Genomic DNA, 21,762 nt, shown 5'->3' with positions numbered 1-21,762 from the left:
GTCTGACCTACCACATGGATCAAAAAGTACCTCCTTTGAGAAAAACCTGTCTCCCATTTACCTGCCCCCTCCCCACTCTGCACTGGGTTCCAGGCTGGCTTCAGCGATTACCACGTCCCCTGGGCTGGAAGTAGGACCAGTCACACACCCTGAACCATTCTCCTGGCCTTGGAAATGGAACAAATTAACAAAGAGGAAAAAAAAATCTGCCGACTTCCCTAAACCAGGAACTCAGGGTAGGCACAGCTCCTTTGCCTAGGCATAGGCATGAGGGGTCCACGGACTTTGAATGCCTTTCACCCCTGCAGAGACCTGTGTGGGCCCATTTCAACAGTGTAGGCCCTCATTACCACAGTACAACAGGGTATATACCTGAAGCCTAACTTCAACTGTATCCGCTATATGGTGAAGTGGCAGGTTCGTAACATCTGACACTGCTCTGCCCATTAAAGAGGGTCTTCACCTAACCACATCAGTGGCCTGAGGACTGGTGGCTTCACCCACGCCACTAGTCATCAGCGACAGGGGTCCAAGAATAAGTGATGCCTCCCAATCGTTACAGCCAACAGCATTGGGTGCTTATAGTCTGGCTGCAAAACCCACCCACTTATGTGGTCTAGGGAACAGGGACACGCATTCTTCCCAGACACTCAGGGAAAGCTGTCAGCCCCCTGCCTTGCTCAGTGTGTGACCCACTACTGCAGCCAGATACTTGTACCTACACCAATCACCTGTGCCTGTCTAGGACTATAAGTTAGAGCCTGCACCACACATTTGGTGACCGCCTACCTAGACAGCTGCTCTGAATCCATACAAGAAAAGTAAACGCTCCTGGGTTCACATACCTAGTAACAGATCTAACCACCTGGTAACAGGACTTCAGAGCTTCATAGGTGCCAATAATCAAACTAGCTCACACGAGCAGCCTATTTGGGCATATCAAAACACAACAAAACAAGAAGCTAGGACACAGTAAGCAAACACAAAATAAAGAAGTATGATAACTTATTGATGGCTTGGAGACAACAGTCAATATCAAATCACCAAAAGAGGCATACCATGATGGCTTCAGCAAGCTCCCAAAACAAAGAATCAAGAAATTTTCCAGAGGAAGAGAACTTCTTGGAATTACCGGAGGTAGAGCACAAAAGGTTAATATATAGAACTTTTCAAGAGATCAGGAAGGAAATTATTCAAAATGTAGAACATGCCAAGGAACATACAGACAAAGCAATAGAGGAACTTAAGAAGATTAGAGAAGAGCATAATGACAGATTTAACAGGTTGCAAGAATACATAGACAGCAATCAGAAATCCAGAAGATTAACAATAAAATTTCAGAATTACACAACTCAATGGAAAGTCATAGGAGCAGAATTGAGGCAATGGAAGTCAGAATTGGTGAGATTGAAGATAAAGCACTTGATACCAACTTACTTGAAGAAAAATCAGATAAAAGAATTAAAAAAAATGAAGAAACCCTAAGAATCATGTGGGACTGTATCAAGAGGAATAACCTATGAGTGATTGGAGTACAAGAATGGGGGGGATAACAGAAAATACAGAGAGAATTGTTGAAGATTTGTAGGCAGAAAACTTCCCTGATATCTTGAAAGATAAGAAGTTATCTATCCAAGATGCTCATTGAACCCCACAAAAGGTAGATCCCAAAAGAAGTCACCAAGGCATATTATAATCAAACTTGTCAAACCAAAGATAAAGAGAGAATTTAAAGAGTGGCTAGGGAGAAATGAAAAATCATCTACAAAGGACAGTCAATAAGACTAAGCTCGGACTACTCAGCAGAAACCATGCAGGCAAGAAGGCAATGGGATGACATATATAAATCCAAGAATTATAAATCCAGCAAAACTGTCTCTCAAATATGATGGCAAAATTAGGGCATTTCCAGATAAACAGAAATTTGGGGAATTTGCAAAAACGAAACCAAAATTACAAGAAATACTAAAGGGAGTACTCCGGTTAGAAAATCAGTAACATCAGATAACAAACCAAGACTAGAATACAGGACAGGGCAACCAGATATCAACCCAGATAGGGAAGTCACAAAAGTAAATGAAAGCTATAACACTGAAAATAGGGAAACAGATATGTCAATATGTAAAACATGACAACAGTAAAACAAAAAAGAGGGACTAAAAGACATAGTTGTAGATCTTTCATATAGAGAGGAAGTCAAGGTGATAGAAATAGAAGAGTGGTTTAAACTTAGAAAAATAGGGGTAAATGTTAAGGTAACCACAAAGGAAACTAATCATCCTACACATCAAAATAAAAAACAAGAAAAACATAAAGACTCAGCAAATACAAAATCAACAACAATGAAAAAGATGAAAAGAAAATACATAAAGAAAAATGACTCAGCACAGAAAATTAAGTGGAACAAAGAAACTGTTAACAACACACGAAAAAAGACATCAAAATGACAGCACTAAACTCATACCTATCAATAATTACGCTGAATGTAAATGGACAAATGCACCAGTAAAGAGACAGAGAGTGACAGAATGGATTAAAAAACACAATCCATCTATGTGGTGCTTACAAGAGACACACCTTAGACTTAAAGACACAAATTAAGGATGGAAAAAAATATATCAAGCAAACAGCAATCAAAAAAGAGCAGGAGTGGCAATATTAATCTCTAACAAAATAGACTTTAAAGTAAAATGTACCACAAAGGATAAGGAAGATAAAGAGTCAATACACCAGGAGGACATAACCGTAATAAATACTAACGCACCCAATGACAGGGCTCCAAAATACATAAAACTAACAACATTGAAAAGAGAGATAGGCAGCTCCACAATACCAGTAGGAGACTTCGACACATCACTTTTGGTGAAGGACAGAATGTCCAGAAAGAAGCTCAATAAAGACATGCAAGATCTAAATGCCACAGTCAACCAACTTGATCTCATAGACGTATACAGAACACTCTACCCAACAGCAGCCAAGTATACTTTCTTTTCCAACACACATGGAACATTCTCCAGAATAGACCACGTATTAGGTCACAAAGCAAACCTTAACAGAATCCAAAGTATTGAAATATTACAAAGCATTTTTTCTGACCGTAAAGCCATAAAAGTAGAAATCAATAAAAGAAAAAGCAAGGAAAAAAAATCAAACACATGGAAACTGAACAACACCTTGCTCAGAAACTACTGGGTTATAGAAGAAATTAAGGATAGATAAAGAAATTCACGGAATCAAATGAGAATGAAAACACATCCTACCAGAATCTTTGGGACACAGTAAAAGCAGTTCTTAGAGGTCAGTTTATAGCAATAAATGCACACATCCAAAAAGAAGAAAGGGCCAAAATCAAAACATTAATGTTACAACTTGAACAAGTAGAAAGAGAGCAGCAAAAGAAGCTCTTGGGTGCCAAAAGAAAGGAAATAATAAGAATTAGAGCAGAATTAAATGAAATAAGAGAATAGAAAAACAATTGAAAGAGTTAACAAGACCAAAAGGTGGTTCTTTGAAAAGAACAATAAAATTGATAAACCACGGCCAAACTGACAAAAGAAAAAACGGGAGAGGAAGCAAATAACCTGAGTAAGAAATGAGATGGGTGGTATCACCGCAGACCCAGCTGAAATTAAAAGAATGATAACAGAGTAGTATGAAAAATTATACTGTAACAAATTTGAAGACCTAGAGGAAATGGACAGATATCTAGAAACTCATTACCTACCTAAACTAACACAGACAGAGTAGAACAACTAAATAAACATATAACAAAAGAAGAGATTGAAAAGGTAATTAAAAAACTCCCAACAAAAAAAAACCCCGGCCTGGACAGTTTCACTGGAGAATTCTACCAAACTTTCCGAGAAGAGTTAGTAGAACAACTAAATAAACATATAACAAAAGAAGAGATTGAAAAGGTAATTAAAAAACTCCCAACAAAAAAAAGCCCCGGCCTGGACAGTTTCACTGGAGAATTCTACCAAACTTTCCGAGAAGAGTTAATACCACTACTACTAAAGGTTTTCAGAGCATAGCAAAGGATGGAAATACTCCCAAACTCATTTTCTGAAGCCAGCATAGCCCTGATACCAAATCCAGGTAAAGATGCCACAGATGCCACAAAAAAAGAAAATTACAGAACAATATCCCTCGTGAACATTGACACAAAAATCCTCAACAAAATTCTAGCCAGTAGAATTCAGCAACATATCAAAAAAATAATTCACCATGATCAAGTGGGATTTATACCAGGTATGCAGGGATGGTTCACCATGAGAAAAACAATCAACGTGATCCATCACATAAATAAAACAAAAGATAAGAACCACATCCTCTTATCATTTGATCCAGAAAAGGCATTTGACAAAGTCCAACACTCATTCATGATAAACAGCTCTCAACAAAATAGGAATAGAAGGGAAATTCTTCAGCATAATTAAGTCCATTTATATAAAGCCAACAGCCAACATCATCCTAAATGGAGAGAGTCTGGAAGCATTCCCCTTGAGAACGGGAACCAGACAAGGATGCCCTTTATCACCACTTTTATTCAACATTGAGCTGGAGGTCCTAGCCAGAGCAATTAGGCTAGAAAAACAAATAAACAGCATCCAGATTGGTAAGGAAGAAGTCAAAGTATCTCTATTTGCATATGATATGATCTTATACACAGAAAACCCCAAAGAATCCACAAGAAAACTACTGGAACTAATAGAAGATTTCAGCAACGTTTCAGGATATAAGATAAACATACAAAAATCAGTTGGATTCCTTTACACCAACAAAGAGAACCTCGAAGAGAAAATCATCAAATCAATACCATTTACAATAGCCCCCAAGAAGATAAAATACTTAGGGATAAATCTAACCAGAGGCATAAAAGACCTGTACAATGAACACTACAAGATACTACTGCAAGAAACCAAAAGAGACATGCATGAGCGGAAAAAACATACCTTGCTCGTGGATAGGAAGACTCAACATTGTGAAAATGTCATTTCTACCCAAACTGATCTGTAGATACAATACAATCCTGATCCAGATTTCAATGGCATTTTTTAATGAAATGGAGAAACAAATCAACAACTTCATATGGAAAGGGAAGAGGCCCCGGATAAGTAAAGCATTACTCAAGAAAAAGAAAGTGGGAGGCCTCACACTACCTGATTTTAGAACCTGTTATACTGCCACAATAGTCAAAACAGCCTAGTACTGATACAACAACAGATACACAGACCAATGGAATAGAATTGAGAATCCAGACATAAATTGATCCACCTATGAGCAGCTGATATTTGACAAAGGCCCAAAGTCCATTAATTGGGGAAAAGACAAGTCTCTTTAACAACTGGTGCTGGCATAGCTGGATATCCATCTGCAAAAAACTGAAAGAAGACCCATACCTCACACCATGCACAAAAACTAACTCAAAATGGACAAAGACCTAAATATAAAATAGAAGACGATACTAAAAGAAAAAATAGGGACAATGCTAGGAGCCCTAATACATGGCAAAAATAGAATACAAACCATAAGTAACAATGCACAAACACCAGAAGAGAAACTAGATAACTGGGAGCTCCTGAAAGTCTGAACACTTAATACTCATCAAAAGACTTCACTAAAAGAGTAAAAAGACAACCTACAGACTGGGAAAAAAATTTTGGCTACGACAAATTCAATCAGCATCTAATCTCTAAAATCTACAAGATACTGCAAAACATCAACAACAAAAAGACAACCCAGTTAAAAAATGGGCAAAGGATATGAACAGGCAGTTCACCAAAGAAGACATTCAGGCAGCTAACAGACACATGAGGAAACACTCAGGATCATCAGCCAGTAGAGAAATGGCAAATCAAAACTACAGTCAGATACCATCTCACCCAAACAAGGCTAGCATTAATCCAAAAAACACAAAATAATAGATTTTGGGGAGGTTGTGGAGAGACTGGAACACTTATACACTGTTGGTGGGAATGTAAAATGGTACAACCACTTTGGAAATTTGGTGCTTCCTTAAAAAGCTAGAAATAGAAGCACCGTACGATCCAGCAACCCCACTCCTTGGAATATATCCTAGAGAATTAAGAGCCATCACATGAATAGATATATGCATACCCACGTTCACTACAGTACTGTTCACAATAGCAAAAAGATAGAAACAACCTAGGTGCCCATCAATGGACGAATGGATAAACGAATTATGATGTATTCACACAATGGAATATTACGCAACAATAAAGAACAACAATGAAGCCGTGAAACATCTTATAACGTGGAGGAAGCTGGAAGGCATTATTTATGCTGAGTGAATTTAGTCAGTCACAAAAGGACAAATATCATGTAAGTCCACTATTATAAGAACTCAGGAAAAGGTTTAAACACAGAACATCCTTTGATGGTTACGAGGGTGGGTAGGGAGGGAGAGGGTTATTCACTAACTAGATGGCAGACAAGAGTCATCTTAGGTGAAGGGAAGGATAGCACATACTACAGAAGTCAGCACAACTGGACTAAACCAAAGCTAAGAAGTTTCCTGAATATGATCAAACACTTCGAGGAACAGAGTAGCAGAGGCGGGGTTCTGTGGACCATGCTTTCAGGGGACATCTTGGTCAATTGGCATAAAAAGTTTTTTAAGAAAATGTTCTGCATCCCACTTTGGTGAGTGGTATCTGGGGTCTTAAAAGCTAGTGAGCAGCCATCTAAGATGCATCAATTGGTCCCAACCCTTTTAGAGCAAAGGAGAATGAAGAGCACCAAAGTCACAAGGAAAATATTAGCCCAAGAGATAGAAAGGGCCGCATAAACCAGAGACTGCATCAGCCTGAGACCAGAAGAACTAGATGGTGCCCGGCTACCACCAATGACCACCCTGACAGGAAACACAACAGAGCAGGAGAAAAGTGGGGTGCAGAACTCAAATCCTAGTAAAAAGACCAGACTTAATGGTTTGACTGAGACTGGAGGGACCCTGGAAGACTTGGCCCCCAGACTCTCTGTTAGCCGAAAACCAAAACCATTTCGGAGGCCAACTCTTCAGACAAAGATTAGACTGGACTACAGGACTTAGCTCAAGTAGATACATTAGACTAAATGGGCAGCTCCTGTCTGGAGGCAAGATGAGAAGGCAGAGAGGGTCAGGAGCTGGTTGGACACAGGATATCTGGGGTGGAAGGGAGGAGTGTGCTGTCACAGTATAGGGAGAGCAACTAGGGTCACATAACAATGTGTGTATAAATTTTTGTATGAGAGACTAATCTGAATTGTAAACTTTCACTTAAAGTACAATAAGAAAAAACTTAAAAGCATCTCTGCATCAACAATAATTAAAATCGCCAAAAGTTGGAAACAACCGAAATGTCCATCAGCAAATGAATGGATAAACAAAATGTGATATATACACATAACGGAATACTACCCTGCCATAATGAAAAATAAAATCTACATGCCACTACATGGATGAACCTTGAAAACATCATGTTGAATGAAATAAGTTTGTTGCAGAAAGACAAATATCCTGTGATCTCACTTATATGAAATAAGCAACTATATAGAAACCAAAGGTTATCAGTGGTTGCAAGGAGTGTGTGGCAGGAGGCACAGTTTTTGCTTAGGGGCTTTGGGATTATATTAATGGTGGTGGATTGATTTGGAAAAGGATAGCTGAATGGTTGCACTACTTGAAGAATGTAATCAATGTTACTGAATTGTACATGTAGAAATTGTTGAGATCGCATATATTTTAAGTATATTTTCACCACAAAAAGGTTTAAAAATTAAAATTGCAAACAACAAACTGAGCAATACCATTGCAACATATACAGTAAAATCTGCAAAGGTAGAACCTGTGTCAGATGGACACCTGTCAGAGAAGGAAAACAAATATTTTCCACTAATACAAAGCGATAGAAAAGTGGTAAGACTGCACCCTGCAAAGGCAGAAAACTTGAGAGACCCAGAAAAGAAGACAGTCCAGCTGAGTTCCCGGCTCTCACAGGTTTCATGTAATTAGACCAAAGTTTACAAGCCTCAGTATACAAAAAATTAAATCAATAATCCTAAAAACATAAATTTTAAACTGCACTAAGATGAACTGGAAAATCACAAGAGAAATGCAAATGGAAAAGTATTCAACCTCATTAGTAATTAAAGCATTGCAGATCAAAGTAAGATACCATTTTTTACCTGTCAGATGATAATAACCAGTTTTAATAAGAGTAAGAGAAAAATGTGCATTGTTTTACTAATGAGTATGTTTAAAAAAAAAAAAAAAACTTTCCTTTCCGGAGGGCAATTTGGTAATGTGTATTGAAAGTTTTAAATTTAAAATGCTCATAACTTTTGACCAGACAGCTAGTCCAGTTCTAGGAATTTAATTATACATAAAGATTTAGCTATAAGAAAGTTCATTGCAGCATTGTTTAGAATTGAGGAAAACTGGAAATAAAAGTTCAACAACAAGAAACTGGTTAAATAAATTATTGTTCATCCATGTAGTGGAATATTCTGCAACATAAAAAATGTGGGTAGGAAATATTCATTTTATAATATTGAGATACAAAAGGTTTTAGAATACTATGCATAATCCTATTTTGTTTAAAAATTTTAAATATACCCATTTTTATATGTGTAGAAGAAAATCTGAAAGGATATACATCAAAATATTAACACTGGTAGGATTGTAAGTGTTTTTCCATTTTTTGATTGTATGTATTTCTAATTTTGATCAGAAATATGTATTATTTATGTAGTATTTTAAAAATAAGGAAAAGTAAGGGGCGGCTTCTGTCCAGAGGTTAGAGCGGAAGGCAGAGAGAGTAAGGAGCTGCTTGAATGTTCATGGGGAATCAGGCGGAGGGGAGGAGGGGAGAAGTGTGCTGTCGCAGAATGGGGTGAGTGGTTGGGGTCTCATAACAATGTATGTTAAAAAAAAAAATTCTGTATGGGAGACTAACTTGAAATGTAAACCTCATTTAATTACATCAATTAAAAAAAAATAAGGAAAAGTAGATCAGTGGCAATGGTTCGTACTTATTGTCACTGTTGGGCCTGGCTGATGCCGATCTTTTTTTCTATCCCTTTCTTAAGTGTTAGACCCACAGTTCCTCTCTCCATTCACTCTTGCTGCTAGTCCAGCCCTGATTTTGTGCCCCTATTCTGTACCTGGGCTTCTGTTTTGTTTTTGGTTTTTTTTTTTTTTTTTTTTTCAGTTTTTCCTGAATTCCTTTCTTGGTAACATCTTTAGAAGCCCAGGTCTTCTAACACTAGGGCCCAGATTTCCTGTCACCATTCACCTCCCAGGGATTGAACTCTTGCCCCCAAATCCCAGGTGGTATCAGTAATCCAGTTTGTCCTAATGAACATCCTTAATCCTGACTTTCTGCCTGCTTATTTTTGTCTCCAGATAAAGTTGCCACACTCTACCTGCAGGTCAGGTTCTGCACTGTATTAGGCTACCACTTGTTCTACTGCTGGTACCGCTCCTTCTAAATACCATGAATTGCCAGCCCTCCCACCCTGACATGCCCAGCTGTCTGTTGCAACCCAGCAATGAGTCTAATTCCAGTTTTCTTTACTCCCCAAATAGCTTTCTACCACTGTAGTTAACTACAGTCTGCCCTAAACATTTCTCATCTATTAAATTTTCCCAGGCATTTCTCTTTTCCAGAAAGAAAACACAAGCAAGGATCAACTGGTAGTTACCAACTTGCATTTTCTTCTGTTATTGAAGGTGTAGGTGGCAAACAGTGAGAAATTTTTGAATGAACTTGGACCTTCCACACTTGGCATCCCACTGTAACACTTACCCTAGGTGGACCCATAGAGAGCACTCTTCCTATTGCAAGGCATAGTACTGAACTCAAAAGATTCCACCACAACTCCTCCTAAGCAGGAAATAGCAGTGGTTTATCTGGTTTTATTACTGTGCTTAATTTCTTTGTTTTTTCCAATATTATACACAGGTATTACTTTGTTTTTCCCGGGATACATCCGTGTTGGGTCACTTTGCATACAACAGTGCCTCACCACCGAAATCATACATAAGAGGTAAACTTTCAATAATATAAAGGAAGTATTCTTTAAGATTTACATAATCTGACCAAGAATGTTTATTTATTTTATAGCATATATTGGTGTTGTAAGTTTTTTAAATTGTAAGGTACTCAATCAGACTTCTCTTAGATGATTATAACCATCCTTTTACTTAAATAATCAGTGCCTGGGCACCTCATCACAAATCACAGAATAGTGGTTCCCAGAAGCAGCCTGTGAAGATAGCTTTTTTGTTGTTCCTGTTTGCTGTCTCCTCTACTGCTGTTTCTGTCATATCTGATGACTTATTTTTCTTCTTACTATTAGCTTATCACAAGAATTTGCTTTTTCTACTTTTGTTTTTACCCTCTTTCAAAATATTCTACTACACTTAAAACTTTTAGTATAATTTATATGCTATCAGCTCTCTATAATTTCTGTTTTAGTGCTTTTTTGGTCTCCTCTTTAATCACTAGCTGCCTACAAGATCTTGCTGTTTCAATATCCTGCCATTACCTGAACACTGAACTAATTTTAGCTGGAAGCCCTTCCTGACTTCTTCTTTTTATTAGGGGGTGAACACCTAGCACCAAAAGCTCATACTGCTATTGTGTGTGGTCATTCTTCTGTTTCCATAAGGAAAGAAACTGTTTTGGCTGTATTTCCTAAGTATCAGCTCTGTTTGATTGCTCCAACCTCTTCTCTGGGCAGGCCCACATTACCTGGTACTGAGGTCGGGCTCCCCTGAACTTGGGCTGTCTCAGTTCTGTTGCTCCTAAATTGAACTTAAAGAAACATGGTTTTGTTTTGTTTTGCTTCTTTGTCTGTTTAACCTCATTTCATGCTGAAAAACTGGTTGTAGAACTTAATCATCTAACGGGCTCACTCTAAACTCAGCCCAGGCTTTTAAGGCCCTCCGTCAGTGGGCCCTAACTTAAGCCAGCTGACATTGTTTCCCTGATCGTTCCACAATACCCGTATTCATTCTAGCCTCCATCTATTCCCTATATATGGAAGGTGGCCCTCTCCTCTACCCCACAATTATAGGTTCTTGAAGAACTGGCCTAAATCTCACTAAATCCACCATTCCATCGTCAATTTCCCTCCCCTACAAACTTTTAAATGGATTCAGACATACCAGTGATTGTGAAGATGACCCAGGATTGGGCAGCATTTTGTTCTGTTATACATAAGGTCACTATGAGCCAGAGCCAACTTGACAGCACCTAACAGCAACAATAAACCTTTAAAACACTTAAAGCCTGTGCCAGAAAATTTAGTAAACATACCCTAATGTCTGGATTATAAGCCATATGGTTGAGGGACCATATTGTATGTTTCTTCTATTTACCTCTCAGCACCTAGCCCAGTATTGAGCACCCGGCATTGAGCACTCAGCACGTACTCTTTCTCCGATTATTCCATTCTCTCCTTGCCCACAAGATCAGGCTTTGTTGTCCTCCCCTAACCTAAACTGCTCATGTTTCTTACTCTTCGTCTCCTCCCTGCTACCAACCCCAACAAGATTAACAACAAAATATTTAATTAAAAATCTTACTTCAAAGCCCATGGCAAGAGTGCATGTGACTTTTCAGTAGACTAAAAGGTATTAGAAAAACTGTCAAGATAAGTGCTACTTGAAGATAGTTAGTGGAAGGTGGGGAAAAACTCAGAACCAAAATTTTCTGAAGAAAAGAAGCTCCTTTAAACATTTGATTATGGTGAATATATTTTAATTTTCTGGGACAATTCTGATTTCAATATTTAGCCTCAGTCTCAGACCATATACACTGTTTTAGAATTTGGAAAACATGACTATCATGCAATTAAAGACATTTACTTTTTAACTTTACAGCGTATTCCATAAAAATGAAACCTAGCAAGAATTGCAAAGCATGTTGTTGTTAGATGCCACTGAGTTGGTTCCAACTCCTAGTGACCCCATTCACAACAGAACCAAACACTGCCTAGTCCTGCTCCATCCTCGCAGTTGTTGCTATGTTTGACTCAGTATTGCAGCCACTGTGTCAATCCATCTCTTTCAAGGTCTTCCTCTTTTTCAGTGACCCTCTACTTTACCAAGCATGATGTCCCTCTCCAGGGACTGGTCTCTCCTGATATGTCCCAAGTACATGAGATGAAGTCTTGCCATCCTCTCTTGTAAGGAGCATTTTGGCTGTGCTTCTTCCAAGACAGATTTGTTTGTTCTTTTGGCAGTCCATACTATATTCGATATCCTTCACCAACACCATAATTCAAATGCATCAGTTCTTCGGTATTCATTATTCATTGTCCAGCTTTCACATGCATACGAGGCAATTGAAAATACCATGGCTCAGGTCAGGCACACTTTAGTCCTCAAAGTGACATTTTTGCTTTTAAGTACTTTAAAGAGATCTTTTGCAGCAGATTTGCCCAATGCAATACGTTGTTTGATTTCTCGACTGCTACTTTCATGGGGGTTGATTGTGGATTCAAGCAAAATGAAATCGTTGACAACTTCAGTCTTTTCTCCATTTATCATGATGTTGCTTACTGGTCCAGTTGTGAGGATTTTTGTTTTTTTTATGTTGAGGTGTTACCCATACTGAAGGCTGTAGTTTTTGATCTTCATCAGTAAGTGCTTCAAGACCTTTTCACTTTCAGCAACCCTGATGTACATCTTTCCTGAATTTAAACCACCAGTATTCCCTTGTTCTGTTCGAATGATTGCCTTTTGGTCTATGTGTAGGTTCCATGTGAGCACACTTAAGTTCTGGAATTCCCATTCTTTGCAGTGTTATCGATAATTTCTTATGATCTACCCAGTCGAATGCCTTTGCATAGTCAGTAAAACACAGGTAAACATCTTTCTGCTATTCTCTGCTTTCAGCCAATATCCATCTGACATCAGCAGTGAGATACCTCTTTCCATGTCCTCTTCTAAATCCGGCTTGAATTTTGGCAGTTCCTTATCGATGTAGTGCTGAAACCATTTTTTAATTATCTTCAGCAAAATTTTACTTGCGTGTGATATTAGTAATATTGTCTGATAATTTCCACATTTCTTTGGAATGGGCACAAATATGGATCTCTTCCAGTCACTTGGCCATGTAGCTGTCTTCCAAATTTCTTGGCATAGATGAGTAAGAGCTTCCAGCATTGCATCCATTTGTTGAAACATCTCAACTTGTATTCCATCAATTCCTGGAGCCTTGTTTTTCACCAGTGTCTTCAGTGCAGCTTGGACTTCTTCCTTCAGTACCACTGGTTCTTGATCATATGCTACCTCCTGAAATGGCTGAATGTCAACCAATTTTTTTTTTGGTACAGTGACTCTGTGTATTCTTTCCATCTTCTTTTGATGCTTCTTGTGTTGTTCAGTATTTTCCCCATAGAACCCTTCAATATTGCAACTCGAGGCTTGAATTTTTTCTTCAGTTGTTTCAGCTTGAGAAATGCCTAGTGTGTTTTTCCCTTTTGGTTTTCTATCTTTAGGTCTTTGCACATTTCATTACAATACTTTACTTTGTGTTTTCAAGCCACCGTTTGAAATTTTTTGTTCAGCTCCTTTCATTTCTTCGATTTGCCTTAGCTACTCATCTTTCAAGAGCAAGTTTCAGAGTCTCTTCTGACATCCATTTTGGTCTTTTCTTTCTTTCCTGTCTTTTTAATGACCTTTTGCTTTCTTCATGTATTATTTCCTTGATGTCATCTGGTCTTTAGTCATTAGTATTCAGTGCATCAAATCTATTCTTGAGATGGTGTCTAAATTCAGGTGGGATATATTCAAGGTTGTACTTTGGTCTCGTGGACTTTTTCTAACTTTCTTCAGCTTCAACGTGAACTTGCATATGAGTAATTGACGGTCTGTTCCGTAATCAGCCCCTGGCCTTGTTCTGACTGATGATATTAAGCTTTTCCATCATCTCTTTCTACAGATGTAGTCAATTTGATTCCTGTGTATTCCATCCGGTGATGTCCACATGTATAGTTGCCGTTTATGTTATTGAGAAAAGGTATTTACATTGAAGAAGTCATTGGTCTTGCAAAGTTCTGTTATGCAATCTCTGACTGTTTCTATCACCAAAACCATATTTAACAACTACCGATCCTTCTTTCCAACTTTCAAATTCCAATCACCAGTAATTATCAATGCATCTTGATTGCATGTTTGATCAATTTCAGACTATAGAAGTTGGTAAAGATTTTCAGTTTCTTCATGTTTGACATTAATGGTTGGTGCATAAATTTGAACAACAGTCTTATTTAACTGTTCTTTCTTGTAGTTGTATGGATATTATCCTATCACTGACCGCATTGTACCTCAGGATAGATCTTGAAACATTTCTTTTTGACAATGTATGCAATGCCGTTGCTCTTCAATTCGTCACTCCTGGCATAGTAGACCATGTGATTGTCTGATACAAAATGGCCAATACCAGTCCATTTCAGGTCACTAATGCCTAGGATATCAATCTTCAAGCATTCTATTTCATTTTTGACAACTTCCAATTTTCCTAGATTCATACTTCGTACATTCCACATTCTGATTATTAATGGATTTTTGCAGCTGTTTCTTCTCACTTTGAGTCGTGCCACATCAGCAAATGAAGGTCCTGAAAGCTTGGCTTCATCCACATCATTAAGGTCGACTCTACTTTGACGGGTTAAGAGTTTGGCTGCTAACCAAAAGGTCAGCAGTTTGAATCCACCAGCTGCTTCTTGGAAACCCTGTGGGGCAGTTCTACTGTGTCCTATAGGGTTGCTATGAGTGGAAATCAACTCAACAGCACCAGCTTTGGTTTTGGTTTTTTCTACTTCGAGGAGACAACTCCCCAGTCGTATTTTGAGTGCCTTCCAACCTGAGGGGCTCATCTTCAGGCACTACGTCAAACAGTGTTCCACTGCTATTCATAAGGTTTTCACTGGCCAGTTTTTTTAGAAGTAGATGCCAGGTCCTTCTTCCTAGTCTGTCTTAGTCTGGTAGCTCCACTGATTCCTGCCCACCAGGGGTGACCCTGCTGATATTGGAAATACCTGTGGCATAGTTTCCAGCAACACGCAAGCCACCACAGTAAGAGAAACTGACAGATGAGTGCTGTATTGCAAAGCATAGGACTCGCTTCATAGAACAGATTAGAATTATTGATAATTAACAAAACAATTCTTTGCTTACAAATAGGTGCTTCTGCTTCTTAAATGCTTAAGGAACTTGAAAACATGTTGCTTTATTATTTTGCATTACTTCCCTTAAACTTAAGTTTATACCATTGACTTTAATTAATAAAAGGGTTTGTTATTATCAAAGAATAGCTGACATCTTTTCAAAATAATTCTATATCATGAAATGAAATGAGATTATACTGTTTTTTAAATTTTATTAATTAGCATATTCACAAAATAAATTAATTTTTAAATATTTATTTTATTTAAGCATCTTGAAAATCTTTGTGTTTTTGTCTTATAGGAAAACTAGGACTAGAAGAATATGCGGTCTTTTATCCACCAAATGGTAAGAGTAATGCTATTGCTTCCTCTAGTGGGAAATAGGAAAATTGCAACTTTTGCAATAGAAATGTGATTTTCTTATTCTCTACCTTTAGTTGGATAATAATTTATTATCCAAAATAAACCTTCTACAGAATACATATTGTAATGAATTTTTCCACTTTTGTAGTAAATATATGATAAAATATGCATTCTCTCTATGGTTCTCCTTGGGAGCAATAGTAATATTTGTGAGAAAGCTAAGCCAACTTACATGTATACATCCAGGGCACTTAGTTTTTCTCTGAAGGACACTAACTAGTCCATCCACGACCTTCCTTTGGATTTATTGGAGCAGTACTTTAATCATTTGAGTGAATTGCCTTGTGTTATGTTTTATTGTTCTCATAATTTGACAAGTGTGATATTTATGAAAAAGATTATAAAGAAATATATCACTGAAATAATCCATTTTGATGTAAAGTGATCAAATATATAATGACCTCATTAAACATTAAATATTCCTTTGAGATTATTTGGCAATTTTTAAGATATGCGTCTTGGAAAAGCAATGTATAGCAGTCCTTATTGTGATAATATTAAGTTGCATCCTGAAGAAGTACTTTTACTCCAGCAGAGTTAAGATCATGGGCTTTGTAATCCAGCAGACCTGGGTTCAGATCCCAGTTCTGCCAGCTTACCCTATGACCTTGGGTAAGTTACGTGACTTCTCTGAACTTCAGATTACTCATCTGTAGCATGTGGATAATAGACTAAATGAGATATGGTATATAAAATAGCACAGTGCCTGACGTGTAGTGAGTGCCCAAAAACTAACAGGTGTTATGAGTGTGTTTAACTACTTTATTGACCACTCATCATGGCACCTGTTCTCTCCTTGGACCTCTCAATGTAGTGTCTCAGTTTCTTTCAAGGGCCTCCTACCTCTGCCCCTCTTTTAACACTGGTGTTCCCCAACATCCCACCCCATCCTTGTTCTACTGGATGTGTGAAGAGAAGAGCAGCAGACACGCTGCTTTTGTGGTTCTATCCATTTGTTAATCACTGTTAGATTTATATCTCCAATCTGACCTATCCTGTAATTATTTCAAACTTAGCATGTCCCAGCCTAAACTCATTAACTTATCTTCCCATGTCTACTCCCTAAAAGTGAAAAACAAAAACAAAACTAATTTTTTTAAAAAAATTTCTTTTCCTCTCTCAGTTAATTATATTATCATCTAACCAGTAACTCAGATGTGAAACCTGGCAGTCATCCTAGACTCCTCTCAGTCTTGAACCACCCCATCCAATAAGTCACCAGGGCCTTCCAGTTTTATCTTCCAAATACATCGGGGACCCCCTCTTCCTCACCATAGTTGCTTGCCTTGCCCTTGTTCAGGTCTTACTGTCTCTAGCTTATTAATTACAACAGCCACCTTATGGTCTCTTTTTCTCCAGCCTTTTCTAGCTTTGCTCTGACTTTCACAATGCTGTCTGCGTTATATATCTAAAATGAAATCTTAAAATTGCTATTTTTTTCCTTGAAGTTTTCTTAATGGCTGCCCATCTCGTAACAATTAGTGTCTGACCTTCTCTGCATGATATAAAGGCCCTCTTTTGAGTTTGGCCCTTATTCAGTCTACCTGCTAGCTTCATTTCTTACCACTCTCCATCTCACTTATTTATCAGAAGTCAAATCTCATTCTTCATACGAACACCTGCATGCTCTCACAGAAGTACTATGGTGCTTCCTTCCTCATTCATTACCTTTCTGTTTCTGTGCTTGGAATAGCCCACCCAGCCTTTCTTCAAGAAGTCCTCAAGACTCAGTCCGGGCCCAGTCCTTTTCAGGAAGATTTCCCTGAACCCCTACCTTAGGCTAAGGGCCCTTCCTTTAGGCTCCTATAGTAAGCTTGTGCGTAACTCTTTCATATTTCTTGCCATATCATCCTGACATAGTTTGTTTATGCTTTATCTTCCCCTCTAGATTGTAAGTTTCTTGAGGTTCCAGACCATATAATTCACTTTTTTCACCAGTACCTAGCACGTAGTATGAGCTTAATGAGTATTTATTTTACCTAAATTAAAGGCTTGCTAATTTTAACATTTATGTATAACCTTTGTTACGTCTATCTTCCAGAAACATAATTTTCCAATAACTTTAAAACAGCATATAAGAGCACTTCAACAAATCAGCCTGGGACCATTTTATATAAAAGCTGATAGTAATAGTAGTCGTAGCAGCAGCAACTGATGTTCTCCAAGCAGTACTATGTGCGTGCACTGTGCTAAGTACATTACATGTATTGACACATTATTAACTTACAAGAACTCTGTGAGGCAGGTATTAATCTTATCCTTTTATAGATAAAGAAACTGAGCCAGAGTGTTAACTTGCCCAGCTGGTGAGTGACAAAGCCAGGCTTTGAACCCAACCTGTCTGGTTTCCAATGTCATATTCTTAATCACTTCACCTTACTACCTCAGAAACTGTTACTGTGGAAGAAAGGAAAGTGGTTAATATACTGAAAAAGTAAAAGATGTATATAGTAAATTCTAGGAAGATTTTCATCCAGAAGAAAAATAGTTGGAATGCTTAATGGAGTAAACTCACAGCTGCTCGTAAACTTAATTATTCAGAATTACTATTTCTCTTGGGGTTGTTTTAGAACCTTACCAGAATCAGGGAGGACTCTCTTCTCTGGTAAAGGAGTCTAACGTTACAGACTAAGGAGAGAAAAGACCAGTCTTCTGTCCCATTTGCTCTTTACCCAAAGCAATACCGTACTAAGCAACAGTCTTATTACCCAACCTATTTTTCAACTTCTGCCAAAGGCAGGATTACTTTGAAATCTCAAGGACCCCTTCTACCACCACCACCACCAAAACTGCGTGTGGGTCACACAGAGAGGTTTTCCTGTAGCTCACTGACACACTATCTGTCCCTGACTAGGCAGGTGCTTTCAAGGGGCCAGAGGTTTTCTCACCACCCATACCTGTGATGGAAATGATAGACCATAGTGGTGTTAGGCATTACTCTATTACCTAATTACCTCATTTGTCAGTGGACAGACTTTCTCTAGTATATTCATTAAACAGCAGTATCAGGATTAGAGGAAGACTAATTAACAACCCTGCAATACACAAATAACACAACCTTGCTTGCTGAAAGCAAAGAGGACTTGAAGGACTTTGAAGATCAAAGACTACAGCCTTCAGTATGGATTACACCTCAACATAAAGAAAACGAAAATGCTCACAAATGGACCAATAAGCAACATCATGATAAATGGAGAAAAGATTGAAGTTGTCAAGGATTTCATTTTACTTGGATCCACAGTCAACACCAATGGAAGCAGTAGCCAAGAGCTCAAACGACATATTGCATTGAGCAAATCCACTGCAAAAGAACTCTCTGAAGTGTTAAAAAGCAAAAACGTTGATTTGAAGACTAAGGTGTGCCTGACCCAAGCCACGGTGTTTTCAGTTGCCTCATATGCATGCAAAAGCTGGACAGTGAATAAGGAAGATGGAAGAAGAATTGACGCCTTTGAATTATGGTGTGGGCGAAGAATATTGAAAATACCATGGACTGCAAAAGAATGAACAAATCTGTCTTGGAAGAAGTACAGCCAGAATGCTCCTTAGAGGCAGGGATGGCAAGACTTCATCTCACATACTTTGGACATATTATCAGGAGGGATCAGTCCCGGGAGAAGGACATCATTGTTGGTAAAGTAGAGGGTCAGTGAAGAAGAGGAAGACTCACAATGAGATGAATTGACACAGTGGCTGCAAAAATGGCCTCAAACATAGCAATGATTGTGAGGATGGCGCAGGACTGGGTAGCATTTCGTTCTGTTGTACATAGGGTCACTATGAGTTGGAACCGACTTGACAGCACCTAACAACAGTGGTGCAAAAGGTTGGTGGTTCAAGTTCACCCAGAGGCACCTCGGAAGAAAAGCCTGGCGATCAACTTCCCAGATATCAGCCACTGAAAACCCTATGGAGTACAGTTCTTCTCTGACACGCATTGGATCGCCTTAAGTTGGAATTGACTTGACAGCAGCTGACTTTTTTAAGCAAAATTTCTGAGCTGAAGGAAACTTGCAAGAATTTTATAAGCTTTTCTTTTTTTTTTCCTTGTTTAACATGTATAACTTGTCTTTATTTATTCATTTAATAAATGTTTCTTAGGCTCTGCTCTGGCTCAGACACTGTTCTAGGTGGGGAATCCACAGTAAACAACACAGATAATGTACCTGTTGCCAAGGAGCTTGCATTCTAGTGAGGGAGGCATACAGTAAACTAGTAAATAAATCATTACTAAAAATAATTTCAGAGAGTAATAAAGTGAACAATGAAAGGGGCAGACATTGAATTCAGGGAGGTGGGGTAAGTGTGGCTATTTTAGCTAAGGTGGTTGGAAGCATGTCTCTGAGGAAGTGACATATGAACAGAGACCAGAATGCAGAGTGATTCATACAAAGAAATTGGAGAAGAACATTCCAGAGAGAATACACAGTGTATTTAAAGGCCTAAGGCAGAGCAAGGCATGGTGGTTTGAAGAGCTAGTTGGCCACTGTGACTGGTGAGCAAAGCAGAAACTGGTACATGATGAGGTAGGAGTGGTAGACAGGGGCCAGGTGAGGTAGGGAGCTTGGAATTATCCCTAAGTTTAATGAGAAACCAATGGATGTGGATGATATCATCTGATTAATTTTTTATTGTGATAAAATACACATACCATAAAATTTACTGTTTAACCATTATAAGTGCACAATTCAATGGCGTTTAGTACAACCAGCACTACTATCCAATTCCAGAACTTTTTTTTTTATTGTTGTACTTTAAGTGAAAGTTTACAATTCAGATTAGTCTCACATACAAAAATTTATAGATACGTGTTTTGTGACCCTACTTGCTCTCCCTATACTGTGACAGCACACTTCTCCTTTCCACCCCTGATTTCCCATGTCCATTCAATCAGCTCTTGACTCTCTCTGTGCTCTCAACTCACCTCTGGACAGGAGCTGCCCATTTAGTCTCATGTATCTACTTTGAGCTAAGAAGCACACTCTTCACAAGTATCATTCTATGTTCCATAGTCGAGTCTAATCTTTGTCTGAAGAGTTGGCCTTGGGAATGATTTTAGTTCTGGATTGACAGAGAGTGCAGGGGCCATGCTCTCTGGGGTTCCTCCAGTCTCAGTCACCATTAAGTCAGGTCTTTTTACTAGAATTTGAGTTCTACATTCCACTTTTCTCCTGCTCCATTAGGGACTCTCTGGGGTGTTCCCTGTCAGGGTGGTCATTGGTGGTAGCCGGGCACCATCTAGTTCTTCTGGTCTCAGACTGATGCAGTCTCTGGTTTATGTGGCCCTTTCTGACTCTTGGGTTAATACTTTCCTTGTGACTTTGGTGTTCTTCATTCTCCTTTACTCTAGGTAGGTTGGGACCAATTGATGTATCTTAGATGGCTGCTCGCTAGCTTTAAAGACCAGATGCCACTCACCAAAGTAGGATGCAGAACATTTTCTTAGTAAACTTTATGCCAATTGACCTAGATGTCCCCTGAAACCATGGTCCCCAGACCCCCACCCCTGCTACTCTGTCCCTCGAAGCGTTTGGTCGTATTCAGGAAACATCTTAGCTTTGGTTTAGTCCAGTTGTGCTGACTTGTGTAGTGTGTGCTGTCCTTCCCTTCACCTAAGATGATTCTTGTCTGCCATCTTGTTAGTGAATAACCCTCTCCCTCCCTCCCCACCTTCATAACCATCAAAGAATGTCTTCTTCTGTGTTTAAACCTTTTCTTGAGTTCTTATAATAGTGGCTTATCCAGTATTTGTCCTTTTGTGACTGACTAAATTCACTCAGCATAATGCCTTCCAGATTACCCTATAAGATGTTTCACAGCTTTATCGTTGTTCTTTATTGTTGCATAGTATTCCATTGTGTGAATATACCATAGTTTGTTTATCCATTCGTCCATCGATGGGCACCTAGGTTGTTCCATCTTTTTTGCTGTTGTGAACGTTGCTGCAGTGAACATGGGTGTGCATATATCTATTTGTGTGATGGCTCTTATTTCTCTAGGATATATTCCAAGGAGTGGGATTGCTGGATCATATGGTACTTCTGTTTCTAGCTTTTTAAGGAAGTGCCAAATCTATTTCCAAAGTGGTTGTACCATTTTACATTCCCACCAACAGTGTATAAGTGTTCCAGTCTCTCCACAACCTCTCCAACA

The 21,762-nt window shown here is 38.6% G+C and overlaps 1 protein-coding gene across 8 annotated transcripts in view; it reads left to right on the top strand.

Annotated features, from left to right (window-relative positions):
• Positions 1–21,762, top strand: part of TBC1D19 (TBC1 domain family member 19) — a 187,668-nt gene that overhangs the window by 121,897 nt on the left and 44,009 nt on the right. For all 8 annotated transcript variants that reach the window (XR_002823879.1, XR_002823880.1, XR_002823877.1 and 5 more), the window contains 2 exons: positions 9,969–10,053; positions 15,488–15,532. Coding sequence is in view for 2 of the 8 variants with exons in the window: in XM_023730229.1 (XP_023585997.1) it covers positions 9,969–10,053; positions 15,488–15,532 (130 nt within the window). In the remaining 6 variants the exon portion in view is untranslated. The remainder of the gene's footprint in view (positions 1–9,968; positions 10,054–15,487; positions 15,533–21,762) is intronic.

Source organism: Trichechus manatus, unplaced genomic scaffold (assembly GCF_000243295.1).
Source record: "Trichechus manatus latirostris isolate Lorelei unplaced genomic scaffold, TriManLat1.0 scaffold00034, whole genome shotgun sequence".
NCBI lineage: Eukaryota > Metazoa > Chordata > Mammalia > Sirenia > Trichechidae > Trichechus > Trichechus manatus.
Note: the sequence above shows the minus strand (reverse complement) of the source record. Positions and strands in the feature narration are given on the sequence as shown.